The 20,948-nt window shown below is 52.1% G+C and overlaps 1 protein-coding gene across 2 annotated transcripts in view; it reads right to left on the bottom strand.

Annotated features, from left to right (window-relative positions):
• The window catches only part of FBXO42 (F-box protein 42), a 44,244-nt gene that overhangs the window by 20,048 nt on the left and 3,248 nt on the right, over positions 1-20,948 (bottom strand). For both annotated transcript variants that reach the window (XM_063417506.1, XM_063417508.1), the window contains exons 2-4: positions 8,260-8,529; positions 5,887-6,003; positions 13-147 (exon numbers count right to left, since the gene is read on the bottom strand). In XM_063417506.1, the coding sequence (XP_063273576.1) occupies positions 13-147; positions 5,887-6,003; positions 8,260-8,512 (505 nt within the window). In that variant the 5' untranslated portion in view covers positions 8,513-8,529. The remainder of the gene's footprint in view (positions 1-12; positions 148-5,886; positions 6,004-8,259; positions 8,530-20,948) is intronic.

Genomic DNA, 20,948 nt, shown 5'->3' on the forward strand with positions numbered 1-20,948 from the left:
GCCAGGGCTCACCTGAGGCCAGGGGCCGGATCCACTCCTTGCTGTTGAGGTCAAGTCTCCAGAGGTCGTTGAAGGCGGCGTTGCAGCTGCTCTGGGTGCAGCCCCCAAACACGTACATGGACTGGTTGGCATCGTAGTAACACGCACCTGCAAGAGACCACAGCTCCTGTCACTGCTGTCACTGCTGTCACTGCTGTCACTGCTGTCACTGCTGTGCTCACACTGCTCCTGTCACTGCTGTCACTGCTGTCACTGCTGTGCTCACACAGCTCCTGTCACTGCTGTCACTGCTGTGCTCACACTGCTCCTGTCACTGCTGTCACTGCAGTGCTCACACAGCTGCTGTCACTGCCCTGTCCCTCACACAGCTCCTGTCACTGCTGTCCCTTACACAGCTGCTGTCACTGCAGTGCTCACACAGCTTCTGTCACTGCCCTGTCCCTCACACAGCTCCTGTCACTGCTGTCCCTCACACAGCTGCTGTCACTGCTGTCCCTCACACAGCTCCTGTCACTGCTGTCCCTCACACAGCTCCAGTCACTGCTGTGCTCACACAGCTCCTGTCACTGCCCTGTGCCTCACACAGCTCCTGTCACTGCTGTCCCTCACACAGCTCCTGTCACTGCCCTGTGCCTCACACAGCTCCTGCCACTGCCCTGTCCCTCACACAGCTGCTGTCACTGCTGTCCCTCACACAGCTGCTGTCACTGCCCTGTGCCTCACACAGCTCCTGTCACTGCTGTCCCTCACACAGCTCCTGTCACTGCTGTCCCTCACACAGCTGCTGTCACTGCCCTGTGCCTCACACACAGATCAGGCCCTTTCCTCCCTGGAGAAAAGCAGCCGGGCTTCCCCGGCTCCCTGGTAGCACAGGGTATCCCTGAGCAGGGTGAAGCTCCAGCAAGAACCTTCCCAAGAGGATTATCCCCTCAGGCAGAGCTGCTCCTCAAAGTGCAGAGAAAACTGCCTTAGAAGCCTGTAATTAATTAGCTTAGCTGTGATTAAGGCACTCGGCTCAGTGACCTTCCCTGAGCCGGTTCACAGAGCTCACAGACTGCTCTCTGCACCCAGGGCTGGGGGTTGTCCCTTTTCAGGATTTCACCTCATCCCATTTAAAAAGCCCCACTAAAACACAGGATCATCCATAGGCATTCCCTCTGCTCCCTGTGGGAAAGGATGAGACAGCCAGGTGGAGAAAATGGAGGGAACACCACATTTGACAACCCCTCAAATTATCCAGGGAAATCAAGAGCTTTTGGTCCCAAAACAAGCTCTGCAGCAAAACAAAGTCCATGGAAGTGACCGCCTTTGGCAAGGAGCGTCTGCAGCATCCAGGCACCTCTGGCAAGAGGGAACTGAAGGATGGAGCAGGGAGGGCTTGCTCAGCCTGTCTGCCTTGGAGGCTGGCTAGAATTCTGGATTTCCTGTAAAATTCCATGTGGAGTAACCCCACAGCAAAATCATTGAGATTGTGCTTTCCTACTTCTTTTTAGAGTAATTTTAAGTTGCTGAAGATAAGGAAGGCAGAAAAGCTTGAGGAAAATAAAAAATAGGGAAATCCAGGAAAAAGCAGGCACATTGAAAACTGCAGTTTATTCCAGCCTGCAGGAATTCCAGAGTGGGATGTTGGGGCTGCTCTGTGCAGGGCCAGGAGCTGGACTTTGATGATCCTTGTGGATCCAGCTCAGGATACTCAGTGATTCCATGATATGTTTACATATAGTTTATATCAGGTGTAGAATAAATCAGGGGGAAATTGTGCACGTCTCTGATGGTTTTAGGATTTTTTGAGTGGAAAACACTGAATGGATTCAGTTGGGTTTTTTTATGTCCCAGCAAAATACAGTGACCCCCTCAGAGTTTCAGTACTGCAGAAGTGGCTTATCTTTGGAAATGAGTCAATAATTCTGACGTTTGAAGGCACTGATGCTCAGAGAGAGCAGAGGCAGCTGTTTCTGACCCCACTCCTGACTCCCCTGTCCTGAGTAATGAATCACCGGATATTTTCACCCGGAGCAGCTGATAACCAAAGCAGAGATGACTGGGAAGGGAAAACCAAATGGAAAGCACATTCCCTTCACCATACTCTGACTTCTGAAACTCAGAGAACATGAAATAAATTAACCCATCCAAGTCCAAGGATTTTATTTCCCACTGGAGAGATGGGAAGGAGCCGGCTTGGCTGTAAATCCCATTCCCACATGGTCCTTGGGTTTGAGGGTGACAGCTCTTGGTGTTGGCCTTGGACACTTCCAGGGATCCAGGGCAGCCACAGCTGCTCTGGGCGCCTGTGCCAGGGCCTCCTCACCCTCCCAGGGAATAATTCCTTCCCAATATCCCATCTGACCCTGCCCTCTGGCAGTGGGAAACCATTTCCTGTGTCCTGGCCTTCCATCCCTTGTCCCCAGTGCCTCTCCAGCTCTCCTGGAGCCCCTTTGGGCACTGGAAGGGGCTCTGAGCTCTCCCTGGAGCCTTCTCCAGGTCAACTCCTCCAGCTTTCTATCTCTATCTCCACCTCCACCTCTATCTCCTCACTCTCTAAAGTGCCATTGTCCTGCTCCTTGCAGTGCAGGGCCTGGGTGCAGCCAAAAATCCGGGGACATTGAGCAAGGCTGGGTGCTGGGAGGAGCTGCAGCTCTGCTCCAGGAGCAGCCCATCCTGTAAAACAAACATTCCAGCTCTCACCGCTCCCAACGGTTTGTCAAACCCACAAACTGCAGTAATTACTCATCCCGGTGGTGCCACCAACCCCAGGCTCCTTGGAAACAAAAACAATAAATCAAAAAAAAATTAGTCACTCCTCCAGCAAAGGATCAATATCCCTGGCACGAAGGTCGGCATTCCTGTGCTGCTTTTCCGTTTCTGCATTCCTGAGCCTCCTGAGATTTTCCGACTGCGGGCAGTGATTTCACCCCGTGACTCATTGCCCTGCTATGACCTCGCAGGTTCATACATAAAACAACTCGGTGACTCCTGCAAACATCACCCAAAAAAACCCCAAATATGGAAGATTTCTGCCTCTAAACACCCAGCATTATTGATATTTCATGTCCTGCAGTTCTGCAGCTCCAGTCAAATCCTCTGTAAAAGTGACAGCTCGTCCACAGTTTGTTCTCACTGTGTGATTCCTGCCAAGCACTCCCCACGGCAGGACCTTTCATTCGTTATTCCTTATCAAGCACTTTTGCCATTCCTCCCTTCAGCACTGAGAGCAGACAGGTTGACCTCCAACTGCTAAGAATTCCCCTCCTTGTCCATTTGCACTCCCTGTGAGCACTTCTGGGATAGTTCTAATAATTCTTGGAAGAGAGCGAGCCCCAGACAGAGCTTTGATGGCAGCACTGACTCATGCCTGGGCGGTGACGTCTTGCCACAAAACCTGGCAAATCACTCATCCCTCAACAAGGGCTTTGTGAGTCCTCCCCACTGCCCAAACCTCCTGTTCCCTCCACCTCAGCTCACCATCATCCCTTGGGATTTTAGGTGACAGTTCAGAGATTCAGTTTGACTTTCCGGAACTGATGATTTGCAGCTTCGCTTTAACGCTGGAATCTCGCCCGCAGGCACGGAACGCTGCTGCAGGGAAAGCAGAGGCTGCAGATCTGGGCAGCTGCTCACAAACCAATCCGTTTAAGTCAGCAAACAAGTTAATCCAGATTAGCTTTGTGCCCACAAAGTGCATTAATAACGCTGCCGTGGCCACAGGGGCCGGGCAGAGCCGGGGCACTGTCACCGAGCGAGGCTAATACGGATTACACGCTCCGAGGGCAGTGGATTTAGGGAGACAACTCACTTTGGAGCCAGGAAGCCTGTGGCAGACAGCAGGATAAAGGAAAGAGCACACGGTGCTCTTTGGGGCAAATCTGAGCCTTTTCCAGGGAATTTCTAGTTGGCCTGAGCACTCAGCAGTCACAGAAATGCTGCTAAAATCGAAGGGAAATACATGCAAATGTGAAGCCGTTAATAAGCACTTCACTAATGTTGCTAAAAATGAGCTGTGAACTGTGGAGCCTTTTCATCCTTCAGGAAGGCGAGGACAGAGGATATCTCGGCAGAGCACAATGACTTCACCAGAGCTCCCTGCAGCGTCTCCCGGACTTGTCTTGGCAGGAGGCAGCACAGCGGCTGCCTCATAAATTATTGCTTGAGAAGATGAAAATGTGATGCCTGCTGCTCTTGGAATGGCAGGGCTTGCACCGTGTTTATCTTCCCTTAGAAAAATGCGATTTGCTTCCTGGAAGAGCCCAGAGGGCTCAGACCCCGTGCTGGAGTCACAGGATGGAATTTTTGTCATGTTTTTTTTTGGTTGGAGCTGAGGCAGCTCGATGCTACTGCACTCCAAAGAACAGGATTTATTTCAGTATCTTTCCCTCAAAGGAACTATGTTTAGATATCTTTTCCCTTTCTGTTCTCTTCCAGAATCTTGGAAGCAGGGGAAGAATTCACCCAAACACTGAGTGGTGCTGCTGACTGAATCGCTCCCTTCTATCAGCAAATCCACCTGCAGCTCTGCTGGATTTGAAATCCACCTGCAGCTCTGCTGGATTTGAATGCAGCCCACTGGAGAATTCCCAGTTTTCCTCACAGATGCAGAGGACCTGTGCGAGCAGCTGGTTCACATCCCTGAGTGCTGCACTTCCCAAAACTCGCTGGCTTTGGTGAGAATGGTGAGAATGACTCCAGCCTGAGGGAGAGGTTGTTGAGGAGGACGCAAAGCTCAGGCCCAAATCCTTGGGGACAGCTCTGGGTCCCTCAGGACAAGAAGGACCTGGAGGGGCTGGAGCATGTCCAGAGCAGGGAAGGGGCTGGAGCCCCAGGAGAGGCTGAGGGAGCTGGAAAGGGGCTCAGCCTGGAGAAAAGGAGGCTCAGGGACAATTTCTGGCTCTGCACAACTCCTGACAGGAGGGGGCAGCCAGGAGTGTTGGGCTCTGCTCCCAGGGAACAGGGACAGGACAAGGGCAACAGCCCCAAGCTGTGCCAGGGGGGGATTTAGGTCGGATATTGTGAAAAACCCTTCATGGAATGGGTGGTCAGGCACTGGCACAGGCTGCCCAGGGCAGTGCTGGAGTCCCCATCCCTGGAGGTGTCCCAAGGAGTGTGGATGTGGCACCTGGGGACAGATTTAGGTCAAGGGTTGACTCCATCATCTGGGAGAGTTTTCCAACCTGGGGAGCTGCAGAAAGATCAACCAGAATGCCACAATTCCACCCCACCAACATTTCCTAGGATCAACGAGCCCACCATGACCAGCAGCTCCCAAATCCCTGCTCTTGTGCCAAGTGTGGGCCCACTGTGGGTTTGAACACCCGTGGTGATGGGCACGAGTGGCACTGCCAGCTCCTGAGGCAGGCAGCTCCCATGGGGATTCCAGGGATTGGCACTGCCAGCCCGAGGCAGGCAGCTCCCAGCTCCTGTGGGGATTCCAGGGATTGGCACTGCCAGCTCCCAAGGCAGGCAGCTCCTGTGGGGATTCCAGGGATTGGCACTGCCAGCTCCCGAGGCAGGCAGCTCCCATGGGGATTGCAGGGATTGGCACTGCCAGCCTGAGGCAGCTCCCATGGGGGTTGCAGGGACTGGCACTGCCAGCCCGAGGCAGCTCCCATGGGGATTGCAGGGACTGGCACTGCCAGCCCGAGGCAGCTCCCATGGGGATTGCAGGGATTGGCACTGCCAGCCCGAGGCAGCTCCCGTGGGGATTGCAGGGATTGGCACTGCCAGCCCGAGGCAGCTCCCGTGGGGATTGCAGGGATTGGCACTGCCAGCCTGAGGCAGCTCCCATGGGGATTGCAGGGACTGGCACTGCCAGCCTGAGGCAGCTCCCATGGGGATTGCAGGGATTGGCACTGCCAGCCCGAGGCAGCTCCCGGGGACTCCAGGCATACTCACTGTGTGAGAAGCGCTGCGTGATGGGGGTGCCGGGGTAGGGGTACGTGCGGCTCTCCCACTGGATGTTCCCCTCCTGCACTGCCTTGATAAAGCCGTGGTAGCACTGGTGGGCCACGCCTGGGGAGAGAACAACACCGTCAGCAAACCCAGGAACAAACCGTGCCTGCACGGTGACAGCAGCTCCTAAGCCCCTGTGTTTGGGTTAGAAACACGCTGGGAATGCGGGGGATTAAAGAGAATAAAGACAAATGTGGAAATCAGCAGCGTGCACTGGCTTGGGTCACGACATCCCTGGCAGCTCCGGCACGGGAAGCAGAGCCTTTGGGAAAGGAAGGAAGCACTGGGATGCTTTGGAGAGCTTGTGTTCAGCCCTCTCTGCTGCACCCCTGTTCCCTCATCACACCCTGAGGAGCAGCTTCCCTTCCCTCAAGGAACCTCAGTGCAGTAATCCATTTTTAAGAGTGTGAATGCAGCTAGTGGCCAGGGATCTTAAAAACGTCAGAGAGATTTCAGTGATAAAAATCAGCAGGGAAGCTCCAAGGCTGTCACTAATTCTGTGTGAGGGTGCTGGGAGGGGCCAGAGGCTGTTCCCTGAGGAGACAAAAGGGTCTGAAGAAGGTTTCTGGCAGCAGCAGCTCAGCAGACACTTGGTGGCACCTGCACTGAGGATGCCACAACCTGCCAAGGGTTCTTCCCCAAGCCCTGTGCCAGGAACATCCCCAGCAAGAAATCCCACTCCGGGATATAAAGCAGGAAGAGTTTTTTTAAATAAAAAAAATAAAGCCCGGGGTCCTTGAGGAGCTGATCCCTGAGAGTCACACGGGAAAGGGAATGTGAGCTCCAGGACTGCACAGCAGATGTATCCTGGCAAACAGGAAAAATTAACCAGGAGAACACGAATCAATTGTTTACCTCGAGTGACCTCTCTGGGCACAGCTTGCAGGTGGTGGTTCCTGACCCTTTTTTGGCTGGAATTGCCCCAGAAGGGCCTGTCTGCCCAGCATCACTCTTCCCCTGAGAGGTGACACAGCCCAAAGCCAAGCTGTGCCTCAGGTGCTCACCCCTCAGCTCCAGGGATGTTTCCCACATCCCTTGGGGGTGAATCCCAAGTGTTTGTCCATCCCAGCTGCATTCCTTGCAGGGCACTCCCAGAAACAGCCACGGAGCCACTGGGGGCTGCAGCACTTGGAAAAGGCCCTTCCCCAGGGCTGTGGGCAGCTGCTGCCCCAAAATGAAACACAAAAGGAGTAATTCTGGGCCATGGTCCCTGCTGGGGTAGCTGTGTTTGCTCAATCCCCAGCCTCTTCAGCTCTGGGCAAAGGGGGAAATGCCTGGAATCTGAGCAATGCTTTCAGGTGAGGAGAAGTCCATAAATGAGCCAGCAGCCCACAAACTGCCAAGGGCATTCCTCACCTGACACCTGCTCCTGTTTTCCAGAAGGAGCACATTCCCCTTGTGCAGACACGTGTCCCACTTCCTAGGATTTAACTGCTCTCCTCTGAAACTCTGCTTTTTAAATGAAGCTCGTGATTAAAGCATGTACCCCACAAAATCGTACCAGAAATCACCGAGTGTATTTAAATAAAATGAAGCAGAAGGTTCTGTTTGCATCCTTGTCCAGATTTTCCCTCCTCCTTTGCTGTATCATACTTCTGCAGCATTAAAACACCCCCACGAGGTTCTGGAATGAATGCTGTGCGGAGGCAAAGGAAGGATCTGTGTCTCTGGGCTACTCTTCCAGGAAGCTGGAATACGCACATCTCTACTCATGCAGATTTTATATTCCACTTATCTCCAGCAGAGCTGTAAGAACCAGAGCCGGGGTTGTTTCCAGCAGCAGCTTTAGGAACGTTAATTACTGAGCAAGACGCAAATGAAGCACAATTAAAGCTGCATCAGCCATGGGACCCTGACAGGGGCTCTGGGGAGGAGGCTGCAATCCAAGGTCACCAGTGCAGCACTGGAAGCATCCAAAGGCAGCAGAGGAGCTGCTCTGTCGTGGGGCTTCAGCTTTGTTTCGGTTTGGGCTGGAAGGGACCTCAAATCTCGTCCAGCTCCAACCCCTGCCAAGGATGGAGACACCTTCCAGTATCCTAGATCATTCCAAACCCCATCCAGTCTGGCCTTGACACTGCCAGGATGGGAACTGATGGCCTTTCTGGGTTTCCTACCCTGAGAGAGGCTGAGGGGTTCAATTCTGCACATTCTACGTGCCTGCTTTGAGCAAAGCCAGTGACCCCGTGACTGTCAGGATTTCTCTGGGATTTCACAGAAGTCAGATTTCAGAGCTTGAGGGGAAAACAAGAGACAAAGGTAAAAGAGAGCTGGGTTCCAAATGTCACAATTAAAGAAATGCACTGCCATCACTTGTACCTTTGATCAGTCGATACCACTGTTTGCAGACAAGGGCGGCGGTTTTGTGCTCCTGGTAGGGAGAGAGGAAGGACAGGATGTATTCCAAAACCTCTTCTGGCAGCTCCAGCATCGATCTGGAGCTGGGCCTGGGCTCCTCCACCTCCAGCTCGGCGTGGGGCTCATCCTCCTGCTCCATCGTCCCTTCCACCACGGCGTCCTCTGGATCCACGGCCATGAACCCATCATCGTCACTGTCTGAGGAGCTGGCCATGGCATCCCACGTCACAGCTGGGAAAAGGGACAACGAGAGGTCACCGGGGATCAGCAGCACCAGAAATGCACTGAGATGTGTGTGTCACACCGGAGGGCTCTGGCACAGCGATCACCGAGCGCAGGACATGGGGTTTGCGGTTCTGCAGCAGCTAAGGGTTGTTTAGGAACAGCTTTTCCCAGGCCACTCCATCTCTCCCCACCCTGCTGTTGCCTCCAGTGGGAAGCACAGAGACAAAGCCAAAGCCCTGGAGCTGCTCCCTTGCTGGGCACGAGGAGACGAGGAGACGTTGCTGCCCTGCCCTGCACCGTGGGGCCAAGCTGGGATGGGGAAAAGATCCCTGTGGAATCTCACTGGAGGTGAGACAGGATCACAGCCACATTTACAGTCCCTCTACCCTGTGGAACCTGTTCTGCCAGCGAGGCAGTTTTACCCCAAACAACTCCTTGTGGGGGAAAAATTCCCTGCCTCGTTTTTACCCCCCTTTTCCTTTTAATTGTGAAATACCTGCACACAGCCCAGGCTGGCAGTAGGTGAGGAAAGCAAATTCCCCTGGGATTTACTGCTGATGGAAGGCTGGGATATCAGAGGTTGTATCTCCAGCTATTCCCAACATCCCAAGTGTAAGGTGACACCTCGATGACAGAAACATATCATGAAATAAATCCACCTTAACGAGAGGCTGTGTCCAGTCTGGGCAGCTGGCACCGTGTGAGGTTAAATCCGTGCCTGTCACTGCAAGACAAACTCCTGCACTCCATCTCCCGGGAAGCAGCCAGCCTGTCTCCAGGAGAGCAGCAGCACTTCTCCCTTCCAGGGTGGCTGAGCAGGGCCCAAGGGAGGCAGCTGCTCCCTGAGTGCCCCTGGATCAACAGTCCAAACCACAGTAACAGCTCCCGGGGATGACACGGGGCTTTCTTTTCCAGAAATTCCCTTTTTATCCTTTCCTAGCATGAGGAAAAGACCCAAACTCAGCCTAAGTTCCTCCCAAGTCCACAAGGCAGAGGCTGCCCAGCCATCCCCCAGTCCTGAACTGACCAGGATTACTGGAGGTAGATCCACACAGTCCATAGGGTAAATCCAATCTGTAGCAAGCTGGGAAGCAAACCAGCTCCTCAAGAGGGGAGAAAAGACACAGATTTTCCCTAACATCCTCCAATATAAGAATATTACTATTTTTTCCAAACCCTAACTATCCCAGAAAATACAACTGGAAGGAATTTAAGTTATTGATGTCATATTTTAATGTGGGTTACTTAGCAGGATAAATATCCTGATATAGAAATCTCCTGATACAGAAATACCCCAATAAACAAATTCTGTTAAACCACATCAGCTTGGGACATCAACCTGATTTATAAACGTGGTTTATTTATCAGGAATAACCTGAGCTGTTGTTACTAATCCAGAGTTTTCCCATGCCGTGGGAATGGCAGGCAGGGGAGACAGGGAGTGGGAAAGCTTTCCATAGCAACCAATTCATGCCCAGGAAAATGACGGGCGACAGCATCAGCCCCCAGTGCTGTCAGGCTCCCTGATGAAGCAGCTTTGGAAAATCCACAGGGCTGTCAATCTCTGGGAGGAACCACGGCAGAACCCAGCACAGAGCTCGCATCCCAGCAGATGCTGTGCACGTTTCCCGTGTCACAAATCCCTGCTGGAGTCAATGTTGTGACAGGGCAGGCTGGAACCCAAACGCTGTGACGGGCGCTGCTGCGGCGCTGCCAGGAACCCGCCTTACGCAGCAGAACAGGCACGAATTCCCAGGGACTGAGGGATGGAAAGGGGGGGAAAGGAAAAATGGAGTTGTGCGAAAAAATAATGAAAGAATGGAGGCTTGGGCCTTTTCCAAGCAGACATCCATGGCTGGGAAGTGCCTGTGCCAGTTTCCATCCTGACACAGCATAGAGCCAGCACTGCTGGAGCTCCAGTCTGCAGTGGGGCTGGGCTCCAGTCTGGGATGAAGCTGGGCTCCAGTTTGGGATGGGGCTGGCTCCAGTCTGCAATGGGGCTGGCTCCAGTCTGCAATGGGGCTGGGCTCCAGTCTGGGATGGGGCTGGGCTCAGCTTAGGATGGGGCTGGCTCCAGTCTGGGATGGGGCTGGGCTCCAGTCTGGGATGGGGCTGGGCTCAGCTCAGGATACAGAAGGGCAGGAGGGTCTGTCCCTCCCTCCCTCCCAGCCTGGGAACACGAAGCAGCTCCCCAGGACAGAGAGGTTTCACCCCCTCAAGCTGTGCCAGAACCCCGAGCAGCAGGGTTTGCCTCTGGCCTGGGGACAGCAGGACCCTGTGGATAGCAATGGGCCGGGGGCTGTCAAGACCTTGTGTGACCCCCCAACTTTTATTCATCCTTTTTTTGTGCTCTAAATAATGTCCAAATCCTGGGGGATGGAGTCACGGGAAGTGCAGGAATGCACATCCACTAGAAAGAGGTGTTTTCCAGCTAGTAAATCCCAGTTTGGATCCTCTGGAGTAGGCTTGGGAATAACTCAGCAGGCTGATCACAGGCAACAAAACAACAAAAATCATCTTTAAAGCCAATTTTAAAACAGTGGGAGGAGCCTCAAATAGCATATCTGAAGATGGAGAAGCTCCACTGAGTTTTGTCTGCTCTTCCCAAGCCACTTGATAATATTATAAATATTCCAAAGCACCCCCTTTGGTAAGTCCTTGTTTCCTAAACGTTTGAACATAAGGAATAACTATCCTCAGAGTTTTCACACCCACGCTGTGTTCTTTTTCGGAAGGGAAACAAGGCCAGCCATAAGCTCAGCTCCCAAAAGGCAGCTCACTGTCAAAATAACCCTCCAAGCTTGACCTGCTGCGGATGTGGATTTTGTTTGGCTCGGCAGGCTGGGAATAACCACCCCTGGAATGCAAAGCAAAGCCCTGTCCGAAAGCCCTGCCCCAACACAGAAAAAGGAGAAAGAACCCAGGCAGCTGGCAAGAAGGAGCTAAAGCATCACAGCAGCTCCTGCTGCCAGTTATTCAGCAGATCCATGGGGACAATCCCACAGCTGGAGTTTTCCTGGTTATTCCAGGAACAGAACTGAGCATTCCTGCATTTTGGGGTGATACAAGAGGTGCTTTCTCCCTCATCCTGGCTCTCCAGGTGCTCTCTGCTTGCACAAAGTGGAGTGCTGGGCTCCACTTTGTACCTGGGCTAAAATGAACCTCTGGGCACTCAAAAAGCTCCAGCCAAGAGATTTAAGCAGTTGTGTCTCATCCCCAAGTAGCTGCAATCCCGTTAACTCCGGGATTGGATCGATCCCTGAAAACACCAACACAACCCCCAAACATTCCATGACATTCTGCCTCCCAGAGCTCTCTTGGTCTCACAGAAATGCCTTTATATTCCAACAGCAGGAAGGCTTTGGGGTGTTCAGGAATCAGCCTGGAGCCAGAGCAAGCAGGAAGCGCTGGAAGGGCAGCGGGAGCGGAGCTCTGCCGGCGCCGATGGAATCTGCCTGCCCTTTCCTAAAAGCTGTGTCTCTGCCAGCTGGCAAAACATCTCATAATCCTTCTCCTCCTTTCAGGGCACTTCAATTTTCCCTCCCTCCTCTCCTGAAATTAGTTGAGAACCTGCTATTTATTCCTAAAGTAACTATCTGGAACAAACAGCTGAGGAATATTAAATGCAGGCAAAAATAACCCCAGTGGGTTGAAGCACTGCTCAAAACCTGCTCCTGCAAATCCCCTCTCCATCCAAGGAGGTTTTCCAGCCTGCAGGACCCTCTCCCGGTCCCATGGACCCCCCCAAAGCTCAGGCATGGGTGGCACTGCTGGTTCCATCCCGAGCTGCCTCCTGTTCTCCACAACTTCCAGCTGCTCTAAGAAGTGCTTGAACCCATTGGGGTTTTGACCTGCCTTTTTCTCCCCCTCTTTTTATGGATTTTACGGAAAAAAGCCTCCAAGGGAAATCTGCTGAATGGCAATGAGAGGCTGAGCACCGCTCCTGAGTCAGAGCACTTCACACCCAGGGAATGCTCATTTGCACAGGCGAGGAGCTGCACTGTTCCCACCGGGAACAAAACACTGCAGGTGTGTGAAAGGACCCAGCCCTGGCTGCCCAGGACTCGGGCTGCCAGGAGAGAGGGATTTAATTACACCTGGCAATCAGGAGCCCTGGTGGTAATTTAGGGGTGGAAGGCAGCAGCTGTCTCCAACCTGCTCCAGACTCTTCCTCATACTTTGGAATTGCTTCTTCCGTGTGCCAGCATCTCCAAGGGGGCACTTTGGGGACAGTCACACTTCTGGCTGATACTCTGCCCCAGTTCAAATAAAAATCCTCTTCCATCAGTTCATTTTTCCTTTAAAAAAATCTTATCTCTATGGGAAGGATTCTTTCTACATTTTTAGTATTTTTGTGTTTGTCTCCCCAGCTGTGCCATCAAGGACTTCGCCTGCAGCTTTCCCTGCTCCTGGTTTTGCCCTAAAAGAAGCCCTGAGACCTTTTCTGGGGTGAAAAGAGGAGAATCCAGCACTGTTTCCGAGGAGAAGCACGATATTTTATAACAGCAGCAGCACAGGGAGTGAAAGGTCTGTGGGAATCACGGGATTCAGGATTGGGATAAACACCATTAAATAAAACAATGTTCCCAGTCCTCCCAAACCTGCTGGAACAGATCCTTTTGGAAATCAACTGCTGGGCCAGCTCAACAGTGGAGAAAAAAAGCAGGTTTTAGTCTAAAAAAAGAAAATAAAGCCTCTGGGCAGCTGTGGGATGAGCAATATCCTGTGTGTGCAGAGCGAGATCTCGGGAATACTGGCACCACCGATGCTCCTTATCCCTGCACAACAGGCAATTCCAAGAGTTCTTCAAAGAACACCTTTCCTCTTTTTTTTTTTTTTTTTTTTCCCAACAGGAAATTATTTTTCTTTCATACAAGTTACCCAGAAAAAGAAAGGATTCCTAAATTCCAACTGCAAGGTTGAAAATTCCATCATTTCTCTGTCAGCACAACCTCCCTGTGATGGTTTTGTCTGTTGTAACAGAGGGTTTAGGGACTTTGGGAAAAAATTCCAAACGACATCATTTTTACTGCTGCCCATTGTCCTAGAAGCTGAATTTTGGTTGACATTTCTGTAATAAAAAGGTACCAGGATCCCAGGAATTCCTTCCAGCCCAGTGATGAGCTGACCCTCTGCTATTCCAGATTCCTGCTCGTTTTTTTGCAAGGTTTCAGTTAAAAAATAAGCAGCAATGTGACATTACACAGCAGGATTTATTGCACAAACAGCACAGCAACCTACAAATAAATCCTGCTGAATCTGTTTTCCCACAAAATTAATGCACTAAAAACCAGAATGAAAATGTGGGGGGTTATACTAGATTTATTGGTGGAATCCAAATCAGGGAGCTGGTGCTTGAGGGACTTTTTGGCATGGGGTTCACAGGAAAAGGGGAAGCAGCAGAGTTTAATGACACCACATTTGAGGTGTATGTAGGGAAATCATCATTATTATTGTTATTATTATTACAAAACCTCTGGCTCCAAAGCTTAATAAAATCTTTATAAATGTGAATAAATATGCAGGAAATTTATAATGGAACCACGAAGAAAACACCTCAACTGACCCAAAATCCAGCCTGGTTTTGCTCACATGAAAAGCAAGTCTGAAAACAAAATTCCTGTGAGCTCTGTACTTCCCTTTCCACATCAAAAAAGACAATCCTGAAATATGCCTGCAGAATGCCATGACAAAAGTCAAAATCTCTACCATCCACCAACCCCTCCATTTATTATGGATGTCTTTGGGATTTGGAGAATTTCCATGTTTTTGGACAATATTATTACCCTTTAAAGGGTTGGATTTGTTCCAAACCTGCCAAAATCTGCCTCACCGAGAGCCCTGCTGGTGCAGGAGGAGCTGCTCGGGTGCAATAATCGGCTGTTCCCTTTTCCCGTGTTCCCGAAATCTCCTAAATTTGGTAGGAAATTAGGAGGATTTCGGGCTCACGCACTCCCTCTGCCGGCCCCTGCCAAGCCCTGAACTCCAATTATCCTCACCTCAGCTTTTCCCAGCAAACAAATCCTGTTCATCTGCAAACTGAACTCCTTGTGAGACCCAAAACCCGGAATAACCCCTAACCAAGCAACTAAAAGGCTTTGAGGCTGGAAAATTGAGGTTTTTCCAAGGAAAAGGGCAGCTGCTCCTCCTGGTGTAACATCTGCTGTAGGAGGATGAACTTTACAGGATAAAAACATTTATCCAAACCTCTTCAGGATCATCTGCTGGCAAGAATTCCCGATGGAGAATGCCGAGCTAACACACACTGGGAGATCCTGGGAATTGTTGTCACCCCTCCCTTCACAAGGAGAGCAGGGGAGCTCCCAGAGAAGCTCTTGGAAAGCTGTGGATAATTCTTTGGAGGACAGCCTGTGAGAATGTCACAGCATTCCCTGAGTTCTGCAACACCTGAAACCTCACAAAGTCACTGAAATTGGTTCATCTGCACAAATGAAGGGAATTTATAACGGAACCACAAGGAAAACACAGCCACTGACCTAAATCCAGCCCGCTTCTGCTCATCTGAAAAATCAGCCTGCAAACACAACTCCTGCAAGGTCTGCATTTCCACCCAGCCCAATGTCCAGTTCCAACTGCCTGGGCAGAATAATCAAATGAAAAAAGTGGAAATACCTTAGGAAAGGGTTGGTTAACAAAACATCCAAACACACTGGATGGTTTAATTCCCGACTTTCAGACAGGCTGCCTCAGAGGCCCGTGGGATTACTCTGTTGAAGTCTGTTCTCCGCGCAGCAGCACCGGGGAGGCCGAGGGCATCTCCCAGCACCGTTCCCGGAGCGCTGGCCCCGGCACAGCCGTGGTCCCCACGTGTCCCGTGGGCAGTGCCACATGAAAGGCGAGTGCTGGAGCGTCCTCGGCTGGGAGAGCCCCGGAGCTCATCCACCTCCTGCAGCCCTGCGCAGCTGGGGAGCAGGAAAACAGCACTTCCTACCCCTGCACCGCTCGGGATGGGAGGGTGGGGCCTCCCTCTCCTCTGCCTCTGGGGTTTTGAGCTCTCTTGACTTTCCTGAGGATGCACCCGGTCCCTTTCCAGTCTTATGGAACTTGGGGAACTGAGGATCATGAAATCATGGAATGGTTTGAGTTGGGAGGGACGTTAAAGCTCATCTTGTTCCATGGGCAGAGACACCTTCCAGGTTGCTGCAAGCCCCGTCCAGCCTGGCCTTGGGCACTGCCAGGGATCCAGGGGCAGCCACAGCTGCTCTGGGCACCTGTGCCAGGGCCTGCCCACCCTCCCAGGGAAGGATTTATCACAATATCCCATCTGAACCTACTGGATCCTAGAGCAGGACCTTTGAGACTTTCCTGCCCCTGTTGAATCAGGCAGAGCAGGGCAGCAAGATCAGGAATCAGTGAGAGGGAAAGCAAAGGGTGTAAGCCTTGTTTCCAAAAATCCACTGAGGGCCAGACACATGACTCCCTTCAGAAACCACCAACACTTCCAGAGGCTGGGAACTACCAGCATTCACACCTCACTGCAGTGCTGTCCACAGAACCCAGGCAGCCTCTGGTGGGACAACCAGGCAGGATTCTGGTGTCCAGCACTGCTGCAAAATTCAGGTTCAATAAAGGATGGAGTTTCAGGAAAATGAAGTCAAGCACAGCCAGGTCAAGGTCAGGGTTCTCCTGCTGTGGGTGCCCATGCTCCAGCCTCTGGTTCTTCATCGAGACGTGGTCTTTGGCAGCACTCACACGTCCATCACAGAAGCATGGAATTGGTAAGGCTGGAAAAACCCTACACGATCACTGAGTCCATTGTTCCCCCAGCACTACCATGTCCCCACTCCACCATGTCCCCAAGTGCCACATCCCAGCACCAGCCAGGAGCCATCAGCCTCTTGCCCACCTGGGCATACCTGGCTCATGTCCAGCCCTGGGCAGTGCCAAAGGAGGAGTTGGGGCAGGTAACAATTTTATTCTTGCAATACACAAAGTTATTCTTTCAGCCCAGATTCACCAACCACAACCTTCCTCTCCCCACAAAAACACGCCAGTCACGCACAGCCCCCAGACCTTGCACCCAAAGCAAAGATGAGCTCAAGGCTCCTGACTTTCAAGCCATAAAAAAAGAAAGATATACTGGAAAAAACCCGATTTATTGTAGCCTGGCTGGCCAAGGTTTGATTTGAATCGATACCCAGGGCTTTCAGGCTCACTGCTGACTTAGCAGCGGTGCTGACGCAATGTTTCTGTTAGCAAGCAGGACACCAGGATATCCATCACCATCTCCACGTGGACATCATCAGGGATGAGCACCACAAACTGCCCTCCCCTCCTGATCCGAACTGCTGTGCCACAGGAGTGTGTCAGACATATCCAGATGGTGCTTTTGGGATGCCCACTGGCTGTGTCTCACACCAAACCTATCTGTGTTCCACCCTCATGCCCATCCCTGCCATTCCAGAGGTGAAGCCTTTGATGGAAGCTCCCAGCCAGGGATTAGCCATCCCAGCAGTGCCCAGCAGCAGGGCTGGATCACACGGAGGAGGTTTAAAGGCAGATCTGTTTGCTAAACACAGCAAAACAATATGGAAGGTATTTTCCCTCTCTCAGGTGGAACAAAAGAAGTTCCACAACAGACAGACACCTGGTCTGGCCACAGAGACACAACCTGAAATGCCTCAAACATTCCAGCCTGCCACATTCCAGCAGTTAACCCCATTTTGTAGGTGAAGGAACAAAAGCCACGAGAAGCTGGGGTTATGAAACCCTCTGCAGCACAGGGATTCAGGGAGCAGAGATTTCCAGCTCCCTGCCCTGCGCTGCTGCCTCTCCAGAGTTCAGAGCAATGTGCAGACAGCTGGAAACAGATACCTGAAGGGAGCTAACGAAACATGGGAAGGGACTTTTTACCAGAGCCTGGGGTGCCAGGACAAGGGGGAACAGTTTCCCACAGAGAGAGAGGACGGGGATATTGGGAAGAAATCCTTCCCTGTGAGGGTGGGCAGGCCCTGGCACAGGGTGCCCAGAGCAGCTGCCCCTGGATCCCTGGCAGTGCCCAAGGCCAGGCTGGACAGGCCTTGGAGCACCCTGGGACAGTGGGAGGTGTCTCTGCCCATGGCAGGGGGTGGGACTGGGTGGGCTTTAAGGTCCTTCCCAAACCAAACCATTCCATGACTCTTTGCTGCCCTAATCAGACCCTAAAAAGGTGATGTGAAGTGTGATATTCCTGAAAAGCAAACACAGCGTTAAGCGTGTCCTTGACCCCCATGGAGGTGCTGGAGTGTGTGAAGTCCAAAGGTGCTGGAATTAATGGCTGGGCTTTTTTAGCAGAAAACGTTAATTAGGGAGGGCAGACACTCAGCAGCCTCTGCAAATTTCAGACTATGGAGCCCTCATTTCTGACAATTCTGACATTTCTGTGCTGTACAAGGGGGATGGAGAGAAGAAACTACAAGGCTAAAGGTCCATGGTGAGATGGTGTGGGCAAAGGGTGCTGCCAGAGGCTGGGAAGAGGGAAATACTGGCTCCACCATGGGGCTGACCTTGAGGCATCCCAATTCCTTGCTCAGAATCCCAGGGAGCCAGCGTGAGCTTGGTGCTCTGCAGCCAGGCAGCATTCCTTTGATTCCCTGTCAGTGGAGATGGGAGCTGATCCCCTGGAGCTCCACTCCAGCTAAATGCCTTCCACAGAACCACGGAGTGTCCTCAGCTGGAAGGGACCCACAGGGATCACAGTCCAACCCCTGGCCCTGCACAGACCCCCAACAATCCCACCCTGTACTTCCCTGGCAGCGCTGTCCAAACACTCCTGGAGCTCTGGCAGTCTCAGGGCTGTGCCCATTCCCTGGGGAGCCTGGGCAGTGCCAGCACCCTCTGGGGAAGAACCTTTCCCTGATCTCCAACCTAAACCCCCCTGGCAGAGCTCCAGCCCTTCCCTGGATCCTGTCCCTGATCACAGAGAGCAGAAATTGGAGCTGCCTCTCCACATTTCTACCCCAAACCAGCATCTCAGTGGGGCAAAATCCCAACCAGTTCCCAGCAAACAGCAGGCAGTGAGCAACAGAGGATTGTCTGAAATCTTTGAGGGGGTAAAGCAGACAGGAAGGGACAGACCTGAGGTGCAGCCCCGGGGTGGTGGCAGTGCCACCCTGTTATTACAGAACTGGAAGGATTGCTCTGCACATCCTCAGAGCCCAGGCTCGAAAGGAGGGGAAAATGGGACTAAATCCACAGGGAATCTCAGCACAGAGAGGTGTGAGGGGCTGGGAACAGCACCCACAAACCACCAGGCAAACACCAACCACAACTGCCAGGACAGGAAAATACAACCTCAGGATTCCACTTCAAACAGATTTCATGAGTCTGACCCACCTAATGGGCTGGAGGAGGATTTGCTGCAGTTTCCACTCGTTTGAGCGGAATAAATAAGAGCATTTGTTCTTGTTTTGCACAGGATTTTCTTATTCCTCAGCGAACGGGAAAGGCAATGCATGGAGAAGCAGAAGCACTGGATACCGCGGATGAGGAAAGCAGGAGCTATCCTTCCATCCTTTGTGCCATGCCTCAAGCCTGGCTGTTTAGGGAGGCTTAAATATCAAATACTAAGAAAGAGACAACAAAAAAGCACACTCAAATCCATATTATATTAATCAGCAAACAAAAATTCACGGAAATCGTGCAAAGTTCAAGTTCATCTCTACCATTCAATGACAAAACAGCTCCCCAAGATGTCCCTTTGTTACCATCCTGCCACCCCAATGATCACCATTAACTGGCATTGTTCTGAGCAGGAGAACAGGACAAATCCCTGAATATGATGATCAGGTTGTATTTTCCTGTCCTGGCAGTTGTAGTTGGTGTTTGCCTGGTGGTTTGTGGGTGCTGTTCCCAGCCCCTCACACCTCTGTGTGCTGAGATTCCCTGTGGATTTATCCCATCACATCTTATGGAACCCTGGGACCTCAAGGCATCCAGGAATCCTGTTCAGAGCAGGCTGCAGCATCCCCTGTGCCCCTCCCAAGACACAAATCTGTGTGCAGAAGCCCGAAAGTCTGTGCACCACACAGGGATTCCCAGCAGCTGCTGGGACTGGGAAAGAAAACGCCCGGCCCAGCAGCAGCAGCAGTGGGAAGAGCATGACGGATTAAAGGTGCTGCTCAGAGGAACTGCATGCAGCCATTCCACAGTGGGTGAGTGATGCTGCTGCACAGGGAGCTGCACCTGCTTCTCTCCTTCCAGGTGTTCTGGGCAGGTGGCAAAAGGCTCCGGTGTGCATCCGGCACCAGGGACAAGAAAAGCCAGCGATTCCCACAGCCAGCCCCTTCCCTGGAAGCTCAGCACACGGATAACGGCACCCAAAGGGTTCATGAGTCTCTTTTAAAGCACAAATAAATCACACTGCAGGCTCTCCAGAGTGACAAAAACCCAGCTGGAATGATTAATCCGTGTCCCAGATTCCCTGATGTCAGAAGGCTGGGGATGGACAGTTCCCGCAGCCACCCTGACTTCACAGTGAGATTCTGACATTTCTGAGCTGCTTTTTACCCAGAAAACCCCAAATCACTCCTCAAACCAGAGATGATCTTCTGCCCAGTGAAACCTAACGGGAGCCAAAATCGTGGAATGGTTTGGATTAGAAAGGAGCTTAAAGCTCATCCCATTCCCTGCCACAGACAGGGACACCTCCTAGATGTGCACCAAGCCCCATCCAACCTCACCTGGAAAGAGAAGCTCCAAATAAATAAAAGCAGCTCTGCCAACTTACCTTAAGCCTCCAAAACCCCAAATCATGAAAAAACTTGCACAAGACAAAATGAGCCAGGGAAAAGCTTCCAAAGGAGTCTGGAACCCAGGGAGAAATGCAGTGCACTGGCACTGCCAATTGCTGGTGCCTGAACTGCATCCACGTTTCCCATGGGGGGAACACGAGGATTCTCAGTCACGGATGTTGCAGTGGGAGTTCAGTAAGCAAAGATAAATATTTAAAGATTGCCATAGAAATGGGGGAGAGAACACAGTCCAGAGCAGCTCCTGAAACAGCAAATTCCTGATGGGAAGAGCCCTGATTCCTGCAGGTTGCTTGACACGAGCCACGGTTTTCACGTGGATGTGTCACCCCTGCTCTGCTTTGATGTAGCAACACAGGCAGGTTCAAAAGGAATTCTGACCTGGATTTCCCAGCTCCATCACAAGCTGTGCTGGCTGCTCCTGGCAGCACTGCCTGGATGCTGCTGGGGACAGCCCGGGGAGGCGCCGGCGGCACCACTCAGGGTGGGAAACGCGCTCTGGAAGGAGAAACATCCCCGGAGAAACAGCCCTGGAGCACACCAGCACTTCCCAGAGGCCTCCTTCCAGCCTTTATCTGGATTTGGGCCAAACCTGAGCCTGCCGCCAGCTCCAACACCTTTCTTAAGCCCTCACAGCCATCTCCAGATGATGTTGCCCTTCCCAAGTCAAAGCCC

This window comes from Prinia subflava, chromosome 21 (assembly GCF_021018805.1).
Source record: "Prinia subflava isolate CZ2003 ecotype Zambia chromosome 21, Cam_Psub_1.2, whole genome shotgun sequence".
Taxonomy (NCBI): Eukaryota; Metazoa; Chordata; class Aves; order Passeriformes; family Cisticolidae; genus Prinia; species Prinia subflava.